The 20,633-nt window shown below is 48.7% G+C and overlaps 1 protein-coding gene across 12 annotated transcripts in view; it reads right to left on the bottom strand.

The window, feature by feature from the left end:
* Window positions 1–20,633, bottom strand: part of VRK3 (VRK serine/threonine kinase 3) — a 35,771-nt gene that overhangs the window by 7,935 nt on the left and 7,203 nt on the right. For 8 of the 12 annotated variants that reach the window (XM_019741536.2, XM_019741535.2, XM_074315550.1 and 5 more), the window contains exons 4-12: window positions 18,758–18,898; window positions 17,275–17,469; window positions 13,388–13,446; window positions 11,028–11,094; window positions 9,979–10,063; window positions 9,597–9,702; window positions 7,992–8,084; window positions 5,227–5,359; window positions 3,932–4,052 (exon numbers count right to left, since the gene is read on the bottom strand). In XM_019741536.2, the coding sequence (XP_019597095.2) occupies window positions 3,932–4,052; window positions 5,227–5,359; window positions 7,992–8,084; window positions 9,597–9,702; window positions 9,979–10,063; window positions 11,028–11,094; window positions 13,388–13,446; window positions 17,275–17,469; window positions 18,758–18,898 (1,000 nt within the window). Of the gene's footprint in view, window positions 1–209; window positions 515–2,515; window positions 3,216–3,931; window positions 4,053–5,226; window positions 5,360–7,991; window positions 8,085–9,596; window positions 9,703–9,978; window positions 10,064–11,027; window positions 11,095–13,387; window positions 13,447–17,274; window positions 17,470–18,757; window positions 18,899–20,633 lie in introns of those variants that run through there. The other 4 variants (XM_074315551.1, XM_019741539.2, XM_074315554.1 and 1 more) reach the window with 3 other exon arrangements.

The raw sequence follows: 20,633 nt of genomic DNA, 5'->3' as shown, positions 1-20,633 counted from the left end.
ACGTGCCAACATCGCCCCCTCATGGTCCTTTTGGTTACTGCCTTGAGTCACCGGACAAGTCTGGGCAGGTCCCTCCCCCCCCCCTCGGAATAACAGCAACAGCACCACTCAACATCTCTCCCTGGGGCATCTTCACGTGCCGGCCCTTCCTCTGTGGCCCTGGTTGGGATCTGGGGTTCTGGAATGAACTATTACTCATACTGAAGTCATCAATATTAAAATGATTGCAGCACCTATTTTATTTACTCTGTACCAACTTGGTGACTGGAGTCTCTTAAAGAAGCAGCTCACGTTCATCAATTATCTCGTTAAGTGGACCGTGGGAGAGATGTGAAAAGGGAGATATGACTGTTCTTAGGAGTCAGGGTAAGCAGGAGGAGGGAGGATTCAGTCCAGCGGAGCCGCAGCAGGCACTTTCACCAATGACAAGAGGTGCCTTCAGCTGACTCACATCTGTGTCCTCGGCATTTTCCAGCACAGGCCCTGGCACGTAGATGCCCTCGGAAAACAGGTTCTAAGTGAATAAGTGAATGAAGGGCTCACATATGTGCTATCCTGTTTGCCTAAAATCTTGCCTGCCATGGAAATGACTCTGCTCTCTACACATCAGGTAGATGCCTGCTCTCTACAGGCATCTCTTGAGTAAAGGCTCACAAGAGGCCAGGTCCCGTGCCTCCCCTCTGCTCCCACAATGCCCCAGGCACTGCCTCCACCCTTACATGCAGTGCCTGCTTCCTGCCTGTGTTTCCTCCCAACCTGGTAACCCCACCAAGGCTGGGGCACGTCTGCATGACCTGTGTGTCCAAACAGAAGCCCAGGCCTGACAATGAAGGCTCACACATTCATTCCTTATTCATTCATTCCACAACTATTTCCTAAGCACCCACAATGCACCAAGCACTGTGCTGTGAACATGGTGAAGAGCTGACACAGCTCCTGCCCTCAGAGAAGCGTGGCTCCAGGTGGCACTGTGGAAGATCTGCTACCTGCTATCCAGTGTCACTTCTCCCCTTCAGTGGCAGAATCCCCAGAGTCAGCAGCCACAGGCTGGAGACACTTCCCAGTCCCACTGCAGCTCGGGGTGGCCACATAACCAAAAGACACACATCATTTGCAGTCCTGCCCTTTAAAAGCAATGGGCAACAGTGGCAACAGAGCGTGCACCCAGAGGGCACATGCATGTGGAAGGGGGCTGAGGCACCCACCACCCTTGGTCTCCTACCTTGTGGGAAATAAACCTCTACCTCATTTGAGCCAGTGTTTTGGGGTCTCCTTGTAAGAGCAGCTCAGACTTGTCCCTAACACAACAGAAGCGAGTCTAGGTCACAAACTTCAGTCACACTCAACACTTTAGCTACTGGACTGTATGCTCTTACTGCCTGTGTCACTAATTCTGTGAGTTGCTGTTTTCACTTGGCTTCATTTCAAAGGTGGAAACTAGACAATAAATGCAAAAATAAATTCCAACGAAACAGGGCTCATGTTCTGGTGGGTTTTGAGGCTGGCTTCTGACACGGAGGCTGCCAAAGGCCTCCCTCTCTGTCTCTCCCTTCTTCTGCAGCGATGTTAGTGACGTATCGGCACCAAAGTGAGACCTCCTCCTTGCCTCAATGCCACTCTGGAGGCAATTTACCTGTCACCTCTGCCAGGAGACCTGCCCTGGCCATTAAATCTAAAAGAGCAGTGCAATCTCACACCCTCACGGTTGGTTGGTTGGTTGCACTGGCAGATCCCTAGAGCTCTGACCCAACAGCCCCCACCAGTTTGCCCTCTGGCATGCTGTGTTGCACTCTTTCTCTCTTTACTGTCTCCCCTACTAGGTGTGAGTTCCCTGAGGGCAAGGATATGTCTTAGTTATTCCTGTATCCCAGGGCCTAGAAAGAAGCCTGGAGCACAGTAGGTGGTCCATACATATTTGTCGAGTGGAGGAAGGCTGTATCCAAGCGCCAGCAATCCATCCATGATAAGCCTCCCACACTTGGGAGACACTGGCTTTCAGGTGAAAGGGCCCCTCTGCAGTTGAATGCCTGAGTATTGAGTGGAAGCGCCCTTACTTAGTAGCTGTGTGACCTGGGCTGATTACATAAGCAATCTGTGCCTTAGATGGCAAGAGCATTTATTCCAGAATTGTTCTGAGGATGACACAGGGAAGCACTGGATGCAATGCTCAGCACAGACAAGCATATGACAAACATTAGCCTTGAAAATGTCATCATAAGCAGGCCAATGTGACAGGAGCAAATCTCTTCCTCTGAGCATGAACAAGCAGGAGACCTAACGCAGTGAGGGCGAGGGAAGAGGTTCCAGGGGAGTGATGATTAAGCTGGAACCTGGAGATTCAGGACATGGTACCACTTATGCCACTCAAACAGATACCCAACAACACGACATATATTTCAAGGGCACAGATACATCTAAACATATTGAGGAGAATTATTCAGAGGTAGTGAATTAGCAATGTAGCTAAAAGTTCAAAACTATAGCATTGAGTGAAAGAAAGCAAGAAACAATGAAATTTAGAGCAGAGTCCATTTATGCAAATTAAATACACTCATCATATATAGTTCAAGGACACAGACATAGCTGTACAAACTTATTTAAAAGCAGCATTCAGAAGCAGCAAACTCGATGCACATGTAACGATGCGGTTACAGTTGAAGAACAGTGTTGAGCGAGAAAAGACAGACACAGATGAGACGTAGAAAATACAATTTAAGCAAGTCAAATACACACAGTCCTACTACCAGTATTCAAATGTAAGGATACACACACATTTAAGCAAACATATCAGTATAACATATATTAAGTATGTTTGAGTGGGTGCCCACGGTTGAGAGAAGGAAAATGGGGGATATAAAAAGGGGCAAAATAAGAGAGAGGCTCAAGATGAACCAGTGACACAACATGTTAAGGAGTACAATGGACCCAGTGCTGGTCACTGCAGTTTTCCTTTTTTCCACTCTGTACACTTTCCCTGGAAAATCTCATCCTTTCCCAGGGCTTCTGCTGACAACTCCTGAGATACTGCTGAGGTTTGAATCTCTGTTTAGATTTCATTCCTGCCCCTCAGACATAGATAGACACCCATCTCCTGGACAGCCGCTCCTGGGTGACACGTAGGCAACTCTCGTCTGTCCAAGTCTATCTCCGATCTTGAGCCCCAACCTCTAGACCTGCAGGGCTTCCTGGCGTCCTGATGCGCACTGTCCTTGGTACTGAAATGCAAACGCCTACGCTCACCTCTCTTTGTCCCAGGTTGTCCTCTGTCCGTGGTGCTGAACACACTCGCAGCGCTTCCCTTTGCGCTGTTATCCTCTGTCCTTGGTGCTGAACTTTCCGCCCCAGCACTTCCCTTTGCATAGTCTCCTCCCCCGCTGTCCTTGGTGCTGAACGTCTAAACCAGAACTAGCAGGATCTGGTGATTTTACACACAGAGGTGGGGGAGGGGAATAACACCCGTGGCTGGTGTTGCCCTATGCTGAGGCAGGGCCCAGACCTACCTGATTAGGTTGCCCACATGCCTGTGAAGGAATGAACAAGTCATGGTGTCCTGTGCACAGTGAGCATTTTCTATAGGCCAGGCTCTGTGCTGAGTGCTGTGTGCTTGACTCCCTTGAATCTTTCCACTCTCCCTGCAGTGGGTGCTAATAAAATCCCATCTCATTGAGGACACTGAGGCTTACAAAAGTGAAACTGCATCCCCAACAACCTCCAGTGGTAGGGCCGGAGTCTGACCCCAGGCAGCATGGCTCCAGAGCCCACGCTCCTGTTTACTGGAATGGATGGGAGAACACACATCTGAGAACTGCAGAAGCCTTGGCTCTGCCAGACGCTGCCTCCCCCTCTTTTCTGTCCCGTTGGGTCCTGAGATTCTGCCCCACCTGCAGGGGCACTGGGGCCAGGGCTGGGCTCTGCTGACCCTCACACTCACTTCTGTTTCAGCTTCATGATATCCTCGGTGTTAGGAAGACAGTTTGTCCACGGCAGCGTCCCATAAAGCCACTTCAGCAAACAGTAGCCTAGGGTCTGGAGGTCACTGCGACGGGAGGGCCCTGGGGAAGGAGGGAAATAGTGGCAACTCAGTCTGGATGCTCCACTCACTGAAACGTCCACCCCCTTCCTTTCTCTCTCTTACTGACTCAACCATGCACTCACACGCTCAGCCACCCAAACGTATGAGCTCTCGTCCATTCATTCACTCATCCACCTTTGCACTCTGCCATGACTCTCTCAACTACTTTCATTCATTCTCTTAGGCATCCTTTCATCCCCACATTCACTAGCTCACTCCCTCATCTACCTGTCTTTCATTCATGCACTCATTCATTCAATGAGCCCTCAGAGCCTGTACAGCAGGCCCCATCCCATTCTCAAATTCTAGAGAAGAGTTTGGCTGCGTCCCAGCCCTTCACAGTCTAGTGAAGAGATGGTTATATTGTGGGATTACCTGAGCTACAGAGGACACAGAACAGGGCACGAGGGAGCCCTGAAGGGTGGGCATTGAATACAGCCTTGGTAAGGGAGCAAAGGAGTCCATTGGGTTTTATTTTTCTTGTGCTTCCTAAATGCCATAATTTAGACAACAATTTGTAGAAATATTCAACAAACACTAAGAGTTGACTGTGTCAGACCTTCTGCCACCTGACCTGGAGGCACAGGCACCATCCATTCCCTGGGTGAGCTCAGCCTGGTGGGAGGATGCAGGCAGGCACATGGGTGGCCATAGCAAGAGATCTGGGAAAGAAGGGGGTGAGACCTCCTCAAGGAATCTGCTGGGCTCTCCTCACTCCGTACACTTTCCTTGGATAATCTCATTCCTCTCCCAGGCTTCAGCTGACAACTCCTGATACCCTGCCGACATCTGAGTCTCCATCTGGACTTCACTCCTGTGTTCCCAATGTGGATGGCCAACTGCTTCCTCGACAGTGTCTCCTAGATGACTCTTGGGCAACTCTCATGTTCCCAGTATACACCAGATTTTGAATCTGAACCTCTGGACCTGCAGAGCTTCCTTGTATCCGACTGCCTTCTGTCCTTGGTGCTGAACCACTACCTACAATTCTCGAGTGCTTGGGGGCGCTATCCAAGGTTCTGAACCCATGTCATGGGTCCCTCAGCGTGACTCCAGTGTCTGGCCATCTCTGTCTGTGGCTGTGAAAACCTAGAGCTGACCTAAGTATGAGAAGCGTGTCTCCATGGTCCCGAACCCTTTCTGTGGCTTCTTACCGCATCCCTTGTGCACATCCAGGCTAATGAACTCGAGGTCTCCCTCATGTGGGCTCTTGCTACCTTCCACGTAGGCCACATGTCTGCCACCTGGGGAATAGCGGAAGGCGAAGCCATAGCCTGCCAGGGTCACCTGTGTGTACATTGAGAGAAGTCGTACAGTTTGGATGTTAGGAGCTCGGACCCTGGAATCAGAAATTTCTTTTTATTGCCCCCCCTTCATCCCCCTGCCCCATTCTGGTTCAAGCTGTTGTTTCTCAGTCTGGTTGTGTAGGACACAGCTCCCTGGCCCATGCTGGTATTATGAGCCTTGCGCTCCCCCCGGCTGAGGCAGTCGGTCGCTAGTCATTGGTCGGCTGCTCACAGCACCTCACGGCAGCTCTCACCGGCTGCCGGCCGCTCACGCTGGCCATCAGCCACTCAGCAGCACACGGTAGCCCATGGCAGCTCGCAGCAGCCCACGCCAACCTCTGGCTACTCACAGCAGCCCAGCTCCAGGGAGAGCTGTTGTTCATAATCTTAGCTGTAGAGGGCACAGCTCACTAGCCCATGTGGGAATCGAACCAGCGACCTTGGCATTAGGAGCAGGGCGCTCCAACCACCTGAGCCACCGGGCTGGCTCCCAGAGATTTCAATTGTGGGTGAAATATGAAACAACCAAATGCCAAACAGTACAGAAGGGTATGAAGTGAAAAGCACCGCAACCAACCATCCCTATTGCTACCCAACTCCATAAATTCACTGCCCAGAAATAACCTAATAAGAGTAGTAAATAATAATACACTAACAATAAATCAAACAATAGTTTCTTATACATTGTTTCAAATCATTTTCTTTAAATAATTAGTAAACACATGTGGACGAGGGGGCTCTAGTTTCCACAGAGGGATCACAGTATACTTCCTGTTGGGCACCCAGCTTTTTGCACTTTAATAGTGGTTCAAGGCATGAACTCTAGAGTTAGACAGACCAGGTTCAAATGCCAGTTTGGCTGTACAACCTTGGGTAAGTTATGAAACTTTTCGTGCTTTCATTTCTCCATTTGTAAAAACAAATACAATGATAGTCCCCACATTGCAGGGTTGTGATGAGGCTTAACTGAGTTGAAAACAAAAGTAAAGTACTTATCCACCAGACACACACAGTGAGCCACATCTGCTTTTTAATGGCTGTATCGTATTCTGCCATCTGCTTTTGTCTATGTGAGACCTACATCCTTTTCTTCTGGTCACAATTTGTGATATTTAATTTTATGAGTCAACTTCACTGGGCCACAGGGTGCCCAGACATTTGGCCAAACATTATTTTGGGTGTGTCTGTGAGCATGTTACTGGATAAGATTAACATTTAGAAATAAATCATATTCTAAGTGAAGCAGACTGCCCTCCCTCATGTGGGAGGGCCTCATCCGATCAGTTAAAGGCCTGAACAGAGTAAAAAGGCCGAGTGAGAGGGAACACCTTCTGCGTGAATGCAAGTGCTGGAACATTGGTCTTTTCCTGCCTTGGGTTTGAACTGAAACATTGGCTCTTCCTGGGTCTCAAGCCTGCCAGCTTTCAGACTGGAACTCACAGTCAACTTTCCTGGTTCTTAGGATTCTGACTAGAGGAACTACACCACCAACTTTCCTGGGTCTCCAGCTTGCGAACTGCGGATCCTGAGACTCTCAGCTTCCAATTCCTTCTAATAAATCTTTCTGTATAAACACACACACACACACACACACACACACACACACACACACACACTGTTGGTTCTGTTTTTCTAGAGATCTCTGACTAATACAGTGCTAGGATTTTTCTGTGGGATCACCCCTCTCCAACGCTCAGTCCACATGACTGAAGTGGGGCTCACCTGATCCATTTCCACTGCGTTGCTGAGGGGATTTAAGCTTGATTTGCCGGTGGTGATTTTGTCACAATGAGGGAAGAGAGTCTGCCTGACAATGAGCAATGTACAAACAAGAGCCCAGACATGGAAGAGCCAGTTTCCGAATGACAGGAGTTCCTAGATTCAGCCATATCTAAACTCAGTTAAGTTTTTTCTACTCCATAGACCAATAAACTGAATCCCTTCCTTTTTTAAACTTTTTTTTTTTTTCTTAAGGCATGTTAAATTGGATTTCTGTCACTTTCAACTGAAAGAGTAATTAAAAATTACTTTACAACACTATTTAATTATACCCTACTGGGAATATATACTTGAGGTCTTCCTAATTTATTATTACAATCAGTGTTGTCAGGAACATTTTGTACATATATCTTTGAACAGTCCTATGAATATAAGGGTCGGATATATTCCTAAGGAACTGATGGATCAAAAAAACATGCATTTAAAATTTGACTGCTGTATCCAAGTTACCTTCCAAAAAGGCTACCCAATTCACACTTCCAACAGAATATAAAGAACTCCTATTTCCTAACATCCTTATCACCAATATATATTATCATTCTTTTTAATTTTGTCCACCCACAGGGTGAAAAATAGTATGTTTTAATTTTCATTTTTGTGATTATTAGGGAGGTTGATCATCTTTTCATGTATTTAACTAACCTGTGGATTTCTTTTTCTATGAACTGCTTTTCCTATCCTTTGTCCATTTTTCTACTAATTCCTTACTCTCTTATTTATTCAGAGGAGCTCTTTATATATGATGGATAGCAATTCTTTGTCTGTAATAAGCATTGTAAAATAAATGGAAGTTTTGAGACAGATGAGGTCCTGAGCCCAGAAAACCCCGAGGCTGGGGAGGACCTGGCTATTACCTGGCTCAGGTCCTCTGGATTCACAAAGATATTCTCAGCTGTCACATTTCCATGAACATACTCATTCTCGTGAAGGAACTCCAGGGCATCCAGCTGGGGGAAGACATAAGCATCTCCATGAGTGGCACACCTAACACGAAAAGGCACCGAGGCAAAGCCTGGCAAATGAATCCCCGTTGTCAGGCCTGGGGTCCTAGGTACTGCTTGTGACTGAGGGCAGGGGATGGGTGGGGTGGTTTAAACCTGACTAATTCTGGGTGGAACGTTAGGAAACCCTAAGCATGTCTTCTAATTAGGCTTTACAAAATTCAGCATTAAAGCTAATAGTTGTTTTTCTATCTATCTCATATCTATTTCTTAGTTGATTGCAAACTCAGGAGGAGAAGAAGTTGAGTACTTACTGTCTCCTGAAAAAACAACAAAAAACCCAACACCCATGTACATCAAAGAATTCTTATTTCTCCTAGAGAGCAGAAATAAATTTGGTTAAGCCATTTGTATTTTTATCTCTAGCTCTGACTTTTCCACTGAGCTCCAAGCTCAGATATTGAACTGCCCAGGAGTTAGTTAAATCCTGATGACACCCCGAAGCCCCCTGGGAGCCCAAGGCTTAACTGTCCACCAAGTTCTGCTTGTCCCACAGCCTGGCCCCTCCTCAGACCTTGTCCTCTCATGCTGACCTCACCTGGCCTTCATCTCACCGCCTCCAGCCCCTCCCCACACGGTCCTTCTGCATCTAGAGCTGACCCTGTGCCTCCCCTGCTCCCAATCTTCCCATGGCTCCCCAGTGCCCTCAGCACAGAGTCCCAGCTCCCCAGCTTGGTGTTCAAGACTCTGTGTGACCTGGTCACCGCTGACATCTATACCAACCTCATCTCTTACCCTTTCCTCCTTTATAAGTCACACTGCAGACACTGAGTATAAAGATCTTTGGGATTTAACTAATATGGCAGGCCCTTGCCACTTTCATAGCCTCTGCAATTTAAATTGGGTCCTTTATTCTCCATCATACAGGGGATATTTCCATTCAGAGCAGTTTTCACAATTTGTGCAACTGTTGAATACCATCGTCTCCCACTAGGCGTCAAAACCATGTCCGTGCTGCTCCCCACTGCACTCCCAGCCCCTGGGACAGGGTCTGACACCCAGCAGGGGCCTGATAAATAGTATTGAAAGGATGGATGAAGGAATGAACGAAGGAACCAATGCCTTATGCTCTCTCACCGATACAAGCCTTTGCCCAAGCTATATCCTTGACCTGGAATGTTTTCCCCACATATCCCCATTCTCACACCACTCAGCACCTTGCTATTTCCTATTCTTGGCTTAGAAAACATTTCCACTGGGAAGTCTAATCAAACCCCTCAGTTTGAGGCTGGGGCCCCTCCCTGGAACGTCCATGGCTTCCTGAACAGCCCTCATGGTAATGCTTATTGCTTTGGTTCTAACGGGTTCACCTGTGTGAGTGTGTTAGCCCCTCTCACCCGCCCCCCACTGTCCAGCAGAGGGAGGCGTGGGCCGCGTATGGCAATGAACAAACACTGATAAACCAGAACCCGGGGCGCCATCCCCTGGACAGGAGCCAGTAGTGCCCAGGTAACGTACCAGCCGGCAGGCCATCTGGAACACTGACTGCATGGACATTTTATGCTTCGGGTGGTCATCCAGGGTGGACTGAAGGCTCCTCCCCAGCATGGGGAGCACCAAGAACCTGGAAGACATGAGTATCCCAGGAGGTAGGAGAGATGACTATGGGAGGGGGCGAAATACAGGCCACCAAGGACGGACTGTGGCTGGATGGCTACGAGGTCCTGGGCCTGGGCAAGATGAAGGGTTCTGATTGGTGGGGAATCAACCTGATGCCAAGCAATGGAAAGGAGGAAGCAACTAACTGGCCAATGGCTCCAGGGTCCAAGCCAGGCCCAGGCACATGACAGGGAGAGAGAGAAAGGGGCCAGCGACGTGGGAGGCAAGTGAGGCGACTCACCTATACCTGTCCTGGTGAACACCAAAACCGACGCAGGTGGGGATGGCCAGTAGGGGGCTTGCGTGCAGCCTCTTCCACTTGTTCACTGTGGGAAGCAGGAGCCGAGAGGTTAGAGCCCTCCTGGTCCCAGGCCCCCGGGGACAACAGCCTGTTCTCAGACCAGAAGCAGAGTGTGCCTAAGCCCAGACCAGACCGTGAGTCTCCTGGGCGGAGACACCACTTCTGTGGGTGGGTGACAATGAGGGTGGCAACAGGTAGGCCTGGTTGACCCCTGAATATCTCATCTCTGTCTGCAGGTGACAAGGGGTGAACATGGGAGAAAGAATATAGAAATCTAGAGTGAGTGGAAGGCATAAGAACAACAGAATAACTTCTGAATTCACACATACAGCTAATAGGATCAGGAAATGTCTAAACTGGTCATGATGTCACTTGATATCTACCCATCTTCCAGGATCTCAGTTGGATGGTACAGATCCAATGTTGTGTGATAAAGATTTAACAACTGACTGTTCAGGGGAAAAGAGCGCTGATGTGCAGTGTTTGCAAACTTCTGTGGTGTGAATACTTCCCACCATGGCCAAGTTCAAGCTACTGATGTATCACGGAACGCGGTGAAGAAGAGAGTGCAGCAGCATGCCATTACGTACTGCTTTTCACCATCCGGATACAGGGGAGGTAATAGCCTCAAGAATATAGATAATAGAAATGCAGGCAAATAATTAGGAAGCGATAAATTTCGAATATTTATTACCCACGTTCTTAATATAATTTGTTTGATAGCAAGTTAATGTAATTAATTTTAATAATAGCTATGTTTAACAACTGACTTGCAGTATTTCTGAAAATTTAATACTTGGCTCTCAAGAGCTGGTAAGAGCTGGCCTCAGCCCACATGTCATCTGCCCTTTGAGGCTCAAGGAGTGACCTGAGCAAATCTGGGCCTTTAATTTACTCCCCACCCTTCCCACACCGTCAGGGAGAAGCTAGCTGTTTTGAGCAGGCTGGTACCCGAGTCTCTCTCCCTTAACCACGTCCCTGCAGAATACCTTGCAAAGGTTTGGCAGCCCGCTGGAAGAAGTTCTGCTCATTGAACAAGCGCCCATCCTTGGCATCCTAGTGGGGGACGCAGGGAGAGAAGTCTGTCACACGGGAATCTCTTAGACAAGGGCTCCCAGGTCATCAGTGGCCACGTGTTACCCCAGGGCAATGCCAGCCATAACCCAGGTTCCCCATCAGATCCTGCACATCAGAACCAAATTCCCCAGGATGCTGCACGTATCAGAGACTTTGAGCTATCCCTCATTGCCCAGGTTCCTTTCCTTTTTTTGTGATAGGATCCACAAGTTTTCCCTAGACATGTGGCCTTCAGCTAAAAACTACATTTCTCACTCTCCCTTGCAGTGAGGAATGACCACATGACAAGTTCTGGCCAATGGGGATGTGAGCAGAAGAGATGTGGGCAACTTCCGGGTTATGTCCTTAAAAGGCTGGAGCAAGCTTTCCCCTTCCTTTTCTCCTATTCCTGTTGGCGGGAATAAAGATGTGATGGTGGGAGCTCAAGCAGCCATCTCAGCACATGAGATGAAGGTTATGGGCTGAGGATTTTGGTGCAATAAGAGAGAAAGAGGGGCCAGCCCAGTGGCTCAGGCGGTTAGAGCTCCATGCTCCTAACGCCGAAGGCTGCTGGTTCAATTCCCACATGGGCCAGTGGGCTCTCAACCACAAGGTTGCCAGTTCAATTCCTGGAGTCCCGCAAGGGATGGTGGGCAGCGCCCCCTGCAACTAAGATTGAACACAGCACCTTGAGCTGAGCTGCCGCTGAGCTCCCAAATGGCTCGGTTGGTTGGAGCGTGGGCTCTCAACCACAAGGTTGCCAGTTCGATTCCTCAAGTCCTGCAAGGGATGGTGGGCAGTGCCCCCTGCAACTAAGGTTGAACACGGCACCTTGAGCTGAGCTCCCAGATGGCTCAGTTGGTTGGAGCGCATCCTCTCAACCACAAGGTTGCCGGTTGGACTCCCGCAAGGGATAATGGGCTGTGCCCCCTGCAACTAGCAACGGCAACTGGACCTGGAGCTGGGCTGCGCCCTCCACAACTAAGACTGAAAGGACAACAACTTGAAGCTGAACGGCACCCTCCACAACTAAGATTGAAACGACAACAACTTGACCTGGAAAACTTGGAAAAAAGGCCTGGAAGTACACACTGTTCCCCAATAAAGTCCTGTTCCCCTTCCCCAATAAAATCTTGGGGGGAAAAAAAAAGAGAGAGAAAGAAAGTGGGCTCCTTGGTAATGAAACCATCATATCAGCCCCAGACCAATGTCCCAAACTTTCAAGTGAAAAAACAATAAAATATTATTTTTGCTTAGGCCACAGTTAATTTGGGGTCATTTATTTTTTCTAGCAGTAAAGCCAAATATTTTAAGTAAACACAACTAGTACAGCTGGGTTAAGAGCACAGGGTCAAAGAGAAGTAGGTTCAAATCCTAGCTCTGCCATTCATTCATTCTTTCTACAAAGCTATTTTGTGCCGAGTATTGTTCTGGGCGCTGGAGATACAGCAGTGAACAAAGCAACTTACATGCTGGGTGCCCCTCAGCAAGTGACAAGTCCCTATTTCCTCATCTGTTACATGGGAAACAAAACTACCCCACAGGCTTGTTAGTGAACCTCTCAGCTCAGGGTCAGTTAGAGAGCAGGCTCTCCACAAGTAGGTGCTGTTACTACTCATTTGTGAGCCTGGCTTCGCAGTCCTGGCTCTGAACCACTCACATAGCCTCCACCTAGGACCAGGGAGGCTCATAATCCCCAGCAGTCAGGGATGAGGTGAGGCCACCAACCGTGACGATGCCCTTTAATTAGGCACTTCCTCTGTGCTGAAGGACGCAACTCACCTGCCTGGTTGCCCTCACTTTCTCGGTTTACTTTTTCCCTTTGGCCCCCTTCATGTGCATGCTTCTGTGTTCTAAAGTTGGGCACAATTTCACTGACTCCTCAGCATAGGAACCTAGCAGTGATATATTACAGTAGGTGCTCAATAAATACATGCTATGAGTCAGGCAGGTAGTGGGCAAGTGGGCCACCGGACGTGGGTATTATTGGCTCCATCTCACAGATGAGGAATGTCCGCCCTGACAGGGGAGGCGCTTGCACAGATAGCACAGCCAGGAAGCATCAGAGCCAGGGCTTAGTGCGGACCTACCTGCAGCTTCTGAGGGACCCTGTGTGATGAAGAACCTGAGGCCCAGAGGGAGACATGCCCCACCCAAGGTCCCACTGCTCCTTGCAGGCCCAGGCCGTGTTCTCCCACCGTCCCAGCCCACAGAGGGGTTTGGAGGAAGATGGGTATTTGCCAAAGCCCCAGGCCCTCTCCTTAGTGCTTCCGCCCAACCCAGGGCCACTCACTAGTTTAAGTGAGAATCTTTGTTTCCGGGAACTTGCTGCGCAGGCAGAGACAGGCTCAGCTGTGGACAAACAAAATCAGCGAGTTTATAAATCTACAGGGGAAGTGAGAGTCATTATCCTCAAACTTTTCAGTAAATTCTTGGCTTTCAAGACCTGCTCCTATTCTCAAATAGGTTCCTTTTTTCTCCCTCTTTCTCTCTCTGTTAATATCCAGTTATGCAAAAAGAGTTATTAAACACAGAGACCTGAGACGCTCTCCTTGGAAAGGCCTCCTTGCAAGGCTAGCCCTTGGCTGGCATCTGTGAACCTGAATTTCAGGAGGGTTCCAGCATTCCTTAACCAGTAAGAGGGGCTCCCTGTGCCCAAACTGTTATGCTGAACACCTGCTTTCCTTCTCGGAGTCTGGAACATTGGTATGTTCCAAAGAGAGGGTGCCCACGTGACCAGCCCCAGTAAAAACCCTGGGTGTGGATCTCTAACAAGCATCCCATGTGTTGTCACACCTCCTTGAGCATCCTGCGTGACCCCATGGGGAGAGGACTCTGGAAGCGGCGCTGACGTCCCCCACCCTACGTGCCATGCACCTTTGCTGACTGCGCTGTGTCCTTTCGCTGTGATGTCATGGCGTGAGTACAGCTATGTGCTGAGGCCCTCCTAGTACATCACTAAGCCTGGGGGTGCTTCTGGGACCCCAACACCCCCTATCTGCATCTGTCTACATATATGGGTAAGCATCGTGTGACGGACGCAGGTCACTCTTCTAGAAGGACTGTTGTCTCCTAGCAACAAGACGGACTGCCCTGCCCGTCACAGGCAGCCTTCAGTTCCTAAGGCTCCCTCAGCTGCATGAGGGGTGGCCCATATCCAACATCCAATGGCTGATAGAGGGGGATATAAAGGCCTGGCCGTGGACCCAACATGGAATCATGCTGAAGGACACTTCTGCTCCAGAGCCCCCCCAGGGGGCAAGCTGAGGCTGCACTGAGGCCTCTGCGACAAGCCCCGCCCCCTTCCACGCCCCTCCCCGGGTACTGATCCCTGGGGCTCTTCCGCATACACACCCTGCATGCTTGTCTCACGCTGGCTCATCACAAACCTGCAACATCTCTGGCCCTGTGTTAAGTGTGGGCTTGACACACATCGTTGCCTTTAACGCTCACGACAGCCCTAGGAAGCAGGTCTACTACTATATTATTATTATCATTGCTGTTGCTGTCATTGTTGTTAGCTCCACCTCACAGACGAGATGAGAGAGCTGAAGCTTAGAGAGGCCACGTGACATGGAGGCTTCGTGCCAGGCTGAACTGGGTTCAAGCCCAGCAACGCCATCAACTGTGATTTTGTGCAAAGTGCTAAACCTCTCTGGGCCTCCACGGCCACATCTGCAAAACAGAAGTAATGAAGCCCATCCCTGAGGTTGGATGCAAGGATTTGGACGAGCTGGTAGGTATAATACCACCACCAGTTGCGTGCGGATCACAGCCAGCTTCATCACGTGCCACTCAATGAGCCTGCTCACAGCCCTAGGGCCCAGCACCACGCCTGGTACACGGGCAGCGCTCAATATGTGGCAGCTTTTAAAACAGCATCATTGAATATATGGTGCTGGAAGGAGAACTGACTCTGGGTGATGAACACACAATGGGATTTATAGATGATGTAATACAGAATTGTACACCTGAAATCTATGTAATTTTACTAACAATTGTCACCCCAATAAATTTAATAAAATAAACACACACACACACACACAAAAACAGCATCACTAGAATGAGGACCCGCAGCCAGTAAGTGGCTGTGCTGCCTGGGCTGGCGCCAGAGCCCATGAACTGAACCACCGCCGGCCAGCCCAGCAAGCTCTCTGCGTCATCCCTCCTTTTGTCTCTTCTTTCCCACCCTTCCTTAATCATCCTGCTTGGAGGATCCCTGGAGCTAGATCTCTGGCTAGTTATTAACGTCTCTGGGATTCATTTTCCTCATCTATAAAAGGGGGATAATGATAGTGCTGATGTCATAAGGCTAATTAAACGAGTTATGAAATACAGTTGGCCCGCTGTACTCGCAGGTTCTGCCTCTGTGGATTCAAGCAAGCCAAGGTTGAAAACATTTGGGGAAAAGTTACGTTGTTGCTGACGTGTATTATGTAGTGAGGCCTACAATGGTTGCATCTGCACCCAACATGTACAGACATTTTTTTCCTGTCATTATTCCCTAAACAATACAGCATAACAACTATTTACATAGCATTTACATGGTATCAGGTATTATAAGTAACCTAGAGATAATTTAAAGTATAGGGGAGGATGTGCGTAGATCATCTGTGAATACTATGCCATTTTATTATATAGGGGACTTGAACATCGGAGGATTTGGGTAATGGAACAAATTCCCCGCGGATACTGAGGGATGACTTTATAAAGCAAACATACGTCTATGTAAAAATTTCTCCACAAATGTTCACAGCAGCATTATTCATCATAGCCAAAAGTGGAAACAACCCAAATGTCCACCAACTGATACAAGTATGAACCACATGTGATAGATACACGCCTGGAGTATTACTCAGCCATCAAACAGAATGAAGTACTGGCACGTGCTATGACATGGATGGACCTTGAAAGCACCACGCGACAAGGGAAAGAAGCCAGCCACAAAGGCCACTCCATTTATCTGAAACATCCAGACTGGGCAAACGCACAGAGACAGAAGTAGACTGGTGGTTGCCTGGGGATGGGAAGAGGGGAATGAGTGACTGTTAAAAGGTACGGCGTTTCCCTTTGGGGTGGTGGGAAGGTTCTAGAATTAGATCGTGGTGGTGCATAACATTGTGGACGTATGAAAACCCTCCGAATTATAGACTTCAAAATGGTGGATTTCATGTTATATGAATTTTATCTCAATTAAAAGATTACAGGGGAGGCCAGATGGCTTAGTTGGTTAGAGCTCTGAACAACAAGGCTGCTGGTTCGGTTCCCACATGGGCCAGTGAGCTACACCCTCCACAACTAGATTGAAGACAATGAACTGCTGCTGAGTCCCCGGTGGGGCAGCCAGATGGCTCAGGTGATAAGAGCGTGAGCTCCCAACAACAAGGTTGCTGGTTCAATTCCCACATGGGATGGTGGGCTGCTCCCCTGCAACTAAGATTGAAAACGGCAACTGGGCTTGGAGCTGCGCTGCGCCCTCCATAACTAGACTGAAAGACAATGACTTGGAGCTGATGGGCCCCAGGAAAGAAAAACATACTGTTCCCCAATAAAAATTTTAAAAAAATAAAGATTACAAAAAACCCCCACAAAACTACATAAAGCACTTAGAATAGGGCCTGGCCTTGAGTAAGCATTCACTAAATGTTATGTTGATTAATACTAATACTTCCAGCAGCTATTATTTTCCTTATTGTAATAAGGTATCTGACTCCGTTTTCATGTTTGACTACCAACAGCTTGTAAGCCTGGCTGGCCTTGCCTCTCCCTCCTGCCCCACATCTGTGCAAGTTGATAAGCAAGGCTGGGGCTCCTTTGGGGCCAGCGGCACAGTCAAACCAAGTGAGACCTCCAGCCCCACCCCTTAATGACAACAAAAACCCAGCCGCTTTTCCTTGCTTCCTCAGGATATTTCAGACCTGCTCTCCTCAGAGACAACTAAGCAAGCAATAAACCTTTCATACCCTCTTGATGTGTGTGATATCACCAATCCCAGTATTCAAACCAAACTGGGGGCGGGGGGCGCGGGGGAGGCAGGTTGTTCATCCTGTCTCTGCAGGTGAGAAAGAATTATCATCCTTATCTGGCCACACTGGGCCTGTGCCCCCCACATGACAACAGTAGGTAGAGCTGAAGGGTGCTGCCCAGTCCAGCACCCGTCCACCTGTGCGCAGACCGTACCTTCATAGAGAATGCCCTGGTCATTCCTGGTCTGGAGGGATCCCAGCTTCCAGTGCTGCCCATTCTTGTCTGTCAGCACCGTCCCTGTGGGCAAAGCCTGGAGTGAGGTGGTCACCCGGCTCCGCTTCAGTGTCTGAGGGCTTACCCTGGTCGCCTGTGGACTGCTTTTGGGGGTTGGGGGTCTGCTCCGGGACCCTGTACAAGGATAGTCAGAATAAAGAGCTCAACAAATGCTTCCTGGGACCTTCCACGGGTCAGGTCCTTGTGTGATAAAGCTGGCGACCCAGACATGAGTCAGATATGGGCCCTTACCTTAGGAGCCTCTAATTTGGTGGGGGGAGTCTGACTTGGACACAGCCGGTCAGAACTGAGTCTGAGACAGAGCAGTACAGAGGGATATGAGAAAGAAACTGACTGTGCCTAGAGAAGTCAGGGGAGACTTCCTGGAGGAGGGGATATTTGAGGTTGGTCTTGTTGGGTGAGCAGAAGTTTGCCGGAGGAAAAAAAGACACTATCGACATTCAACCAAAAACATCCTAAAACAGGACCTGGCCTTGTGCTGAGTATGAAAAGGGCCCAGAAATTTGTTAGACGAAGACCCTGCCATTGAGGGGCTCCCAAACTAGCAAAAGAATGGCGTGGCATGTTAAGGAGACAGACATGGACACAGGAAGAGATATATATTCTATTCCTCCCACCCACCATCCATTCAAGGCACAGAACGGCAAGAGGCAGAGGCCTGGAGGATAACAAGGGACAAAGATGAGACACCGAGGACAGTGACGTCAGATCCAAGGGCTCGGTGGGAAGGAAATGGACACACAGGCCTCAAGCCGCCCATGCTCACTGGCTGGCATGCAGCACACACCGATGAGTCTACCTGGTACCTGTCGACGAAGGACTCTCAGTCCAGCCTGTGAGGCAGAAAGGGACAAGGAGCCTGGAAGGCACACGTGCTCAAATGAGGGTGGCACTGGCACTGTGGGGGCCCAGACAAAGAGGACAAAGAGAGGCTGTGGAGGGAGATCTAGCCCAAAGTGCTCAGGAAAGGCTTCCTAGAGACCCGACCCTCTGAGTGTTGGAAAAGTGGCAGCACACTAGGCAAAGACGGAGGTGAACGCGCCCTGGGCCAAGGGGACAGACTTAGCAAAGACCAGAAGACCCTCAAAAGTATTTCAAAAAGTGAGATTTCTGTGCAGAAAGTTGTGGTGAGAGCTAAATCAGGAACCAAACCATATAGTCTCAGATACTGAAGAGGTCGGACTGGGGGGTGATGAGAAGAGTAGGGCCGTGAGCAGGGCACAGTGTGGGGCAGCTCTGGCTGTGAAGAGATGGACAGGAAGGGGCGCCTGGAGGCTGAGAGGTGGGGGGATGAGGGTCTAGGCCGGTGTAAGTGATGCCTGAGCAGGGGACTGATGCCCCAAGCATTGTCAGATGACCTGCCTTTTCACCACCTATGGTCAGGTCAGATTGATCCTCTTACCTTTGGGTTTCTTACAGGGACTCGGGGTATCTTTAGACCCAGAAGCATCTGAGAAGAGGGATGACGGGGAAGAAGTGACACAGCTGGACCATTTCACTTTCTTCGGACTGCTTCCAGAACTGCTGCTCTCTCTCCTTGAGTCTAGAGAAAGGAAGATCAAATGTAGACTGGAGTTATAAAGGCCCTTTCCAGGAACAACTAAACCAGAAACCGGAGGTCATATTCAATCACTCTCTACCCTTCCCTTGACCCTCACAGCCAAGTCTTGCTTCTTCTATCACCTAAATATCCAAGCAAACTATTCCTTTGTTTTAGTTATTCTTTTTTCCAGGGACCTTAGCCTTTCTTTTATATCTTCTATCCCTTTGTCACTGTGTGTTCTCTTCTAGGTAATTTCTTCAGATCTATCTTCCAGTTCACTTTTTGCTCTTCAGCTGTGTCTAGTCCACAGTTTAAACCATCCAATGAGTTTCTGATTGCCATGATGCTTGGTTTTATCATCATAGGCGTTGCTTGGTTCCTTTTCAAATCTGCCAGGTCAATTCTAACTTTTGTTCCTTCATTGCATGTTTAATTTCTTCCTTTATTTCTTTAAACAAATTAAGGTGTTTAGTACGTAGTCTCATCTGTTAATTGCACTGGTCTCTGGTCAGCGCAAGTCCAACTCTGTAGTTTGCTGTTTCTCCTAACAATGGTTTATTTCTTGGTGTCTTTGTTGATTGACTGGGAGCTAACGTGCCCATGGGAATTCTTTAAGGTCTGTCTTTAAAGGGTGTTTCCCCAAAAGATTTGCATCAGTTGGGGAGGTGCACCCATACCTCATCACTTTAAACTAACTTTTCCATTTGGTTTTTTTGGGGCCACAGTTCAGTAAGAATGCTGGCCCCAAACTGGTGAGGATGTGAGTTCTTGGTTAGAAATTCACAGAGAAGACATTCTCCTTTTTCAACCACAACCAAAGCTGAGACAAATATTTGACTCCAGCAATTTTATCTGTGGAACAATTTTTTTGTTCTGGTTTACTCGGTGAGGAGTCCCAGATTTTAGAGAGGAGGTTTCCAATCTCACCTCCTATGATGATCAGGCCCTAAGCTTTGTCTCCTATATGCCATTAAAACCCAGGCTAAAGGCCACCAATGACCAACAAACAGCCCAGGACCAACACCATCTACAGCACTTGCTCAGCCCCGTGAGGCTGTGTTTCCTTATTGTTTCTTACTTCTATGGAATTCCCTTACTATTCTACCACTCGGCCGTATGTTTTAAAAAAAGGTATTCTTAACATTTTATCCAGCATTTTGTGATATGTTGGACCATAAGGGGCTTTTACCTATCATCTAGTCTGCCACACTGCTGAAAACAGAAGTCGTCTTTCATTTGACACTTGCTCAGCCAGCACGTTTGGGCCGTGTACTACTAGAATAGCCTAACTGCATTCCATGCCTTTAACCTGCCTTCCAAACATAGTGGCTAGATGGGTGTTTTCAAAATGCATATCATGCTGTGTCCCCCACTTGGTAGAAACCATTCCACTGCTCCCTGTTGCATCAGTGATTATTAGACTCCTTACCCATGATCTACAAGGCCCTGCGTGTCTGCCCCCAGTCAAGCTGTCCTTTTTTATTTCTCCAACATGCATGGCTCCTCCCATCTCACGGCCTTCTCCCATAGGATGCTCCAATGCCTAGAACTCTTGTTCCGACCCCCTCGCCTTGCCCCCACTTTTCACTTAGCTAACTTACCATCCCTAGGTCGCGGCTCAAACATTACCTACCTAGGGAGGCCTCCTTTTATGTCCCCAGAAACAAACCTCCCTTATGTGTTCTGTGGTCCATCCACTTCTCTTCTGCTATCAGACACTCTACTGATAATTGTT

This window comes from Rhinolophus sinicus, linkage group LG11, assembly GCF_036562045.2.
Source record: "Rhinolophus sinicus isolate RSC01 linkage group LG11, ASM3656204v1, whole genome shotgun sequence".
Classification (NCBI taxonomy): domain Eukaryota; kingdom Metazoa; phylum Chordata; class Mammalia; order Chiroptera; family Rhinolophidae; genus Rhinolophus; species Rhinolophus sinicus.
Note: the sequence above shows the minus strand (reverse complement) of the source record. Positions and strands in the feature narration are given on the sequence as shown.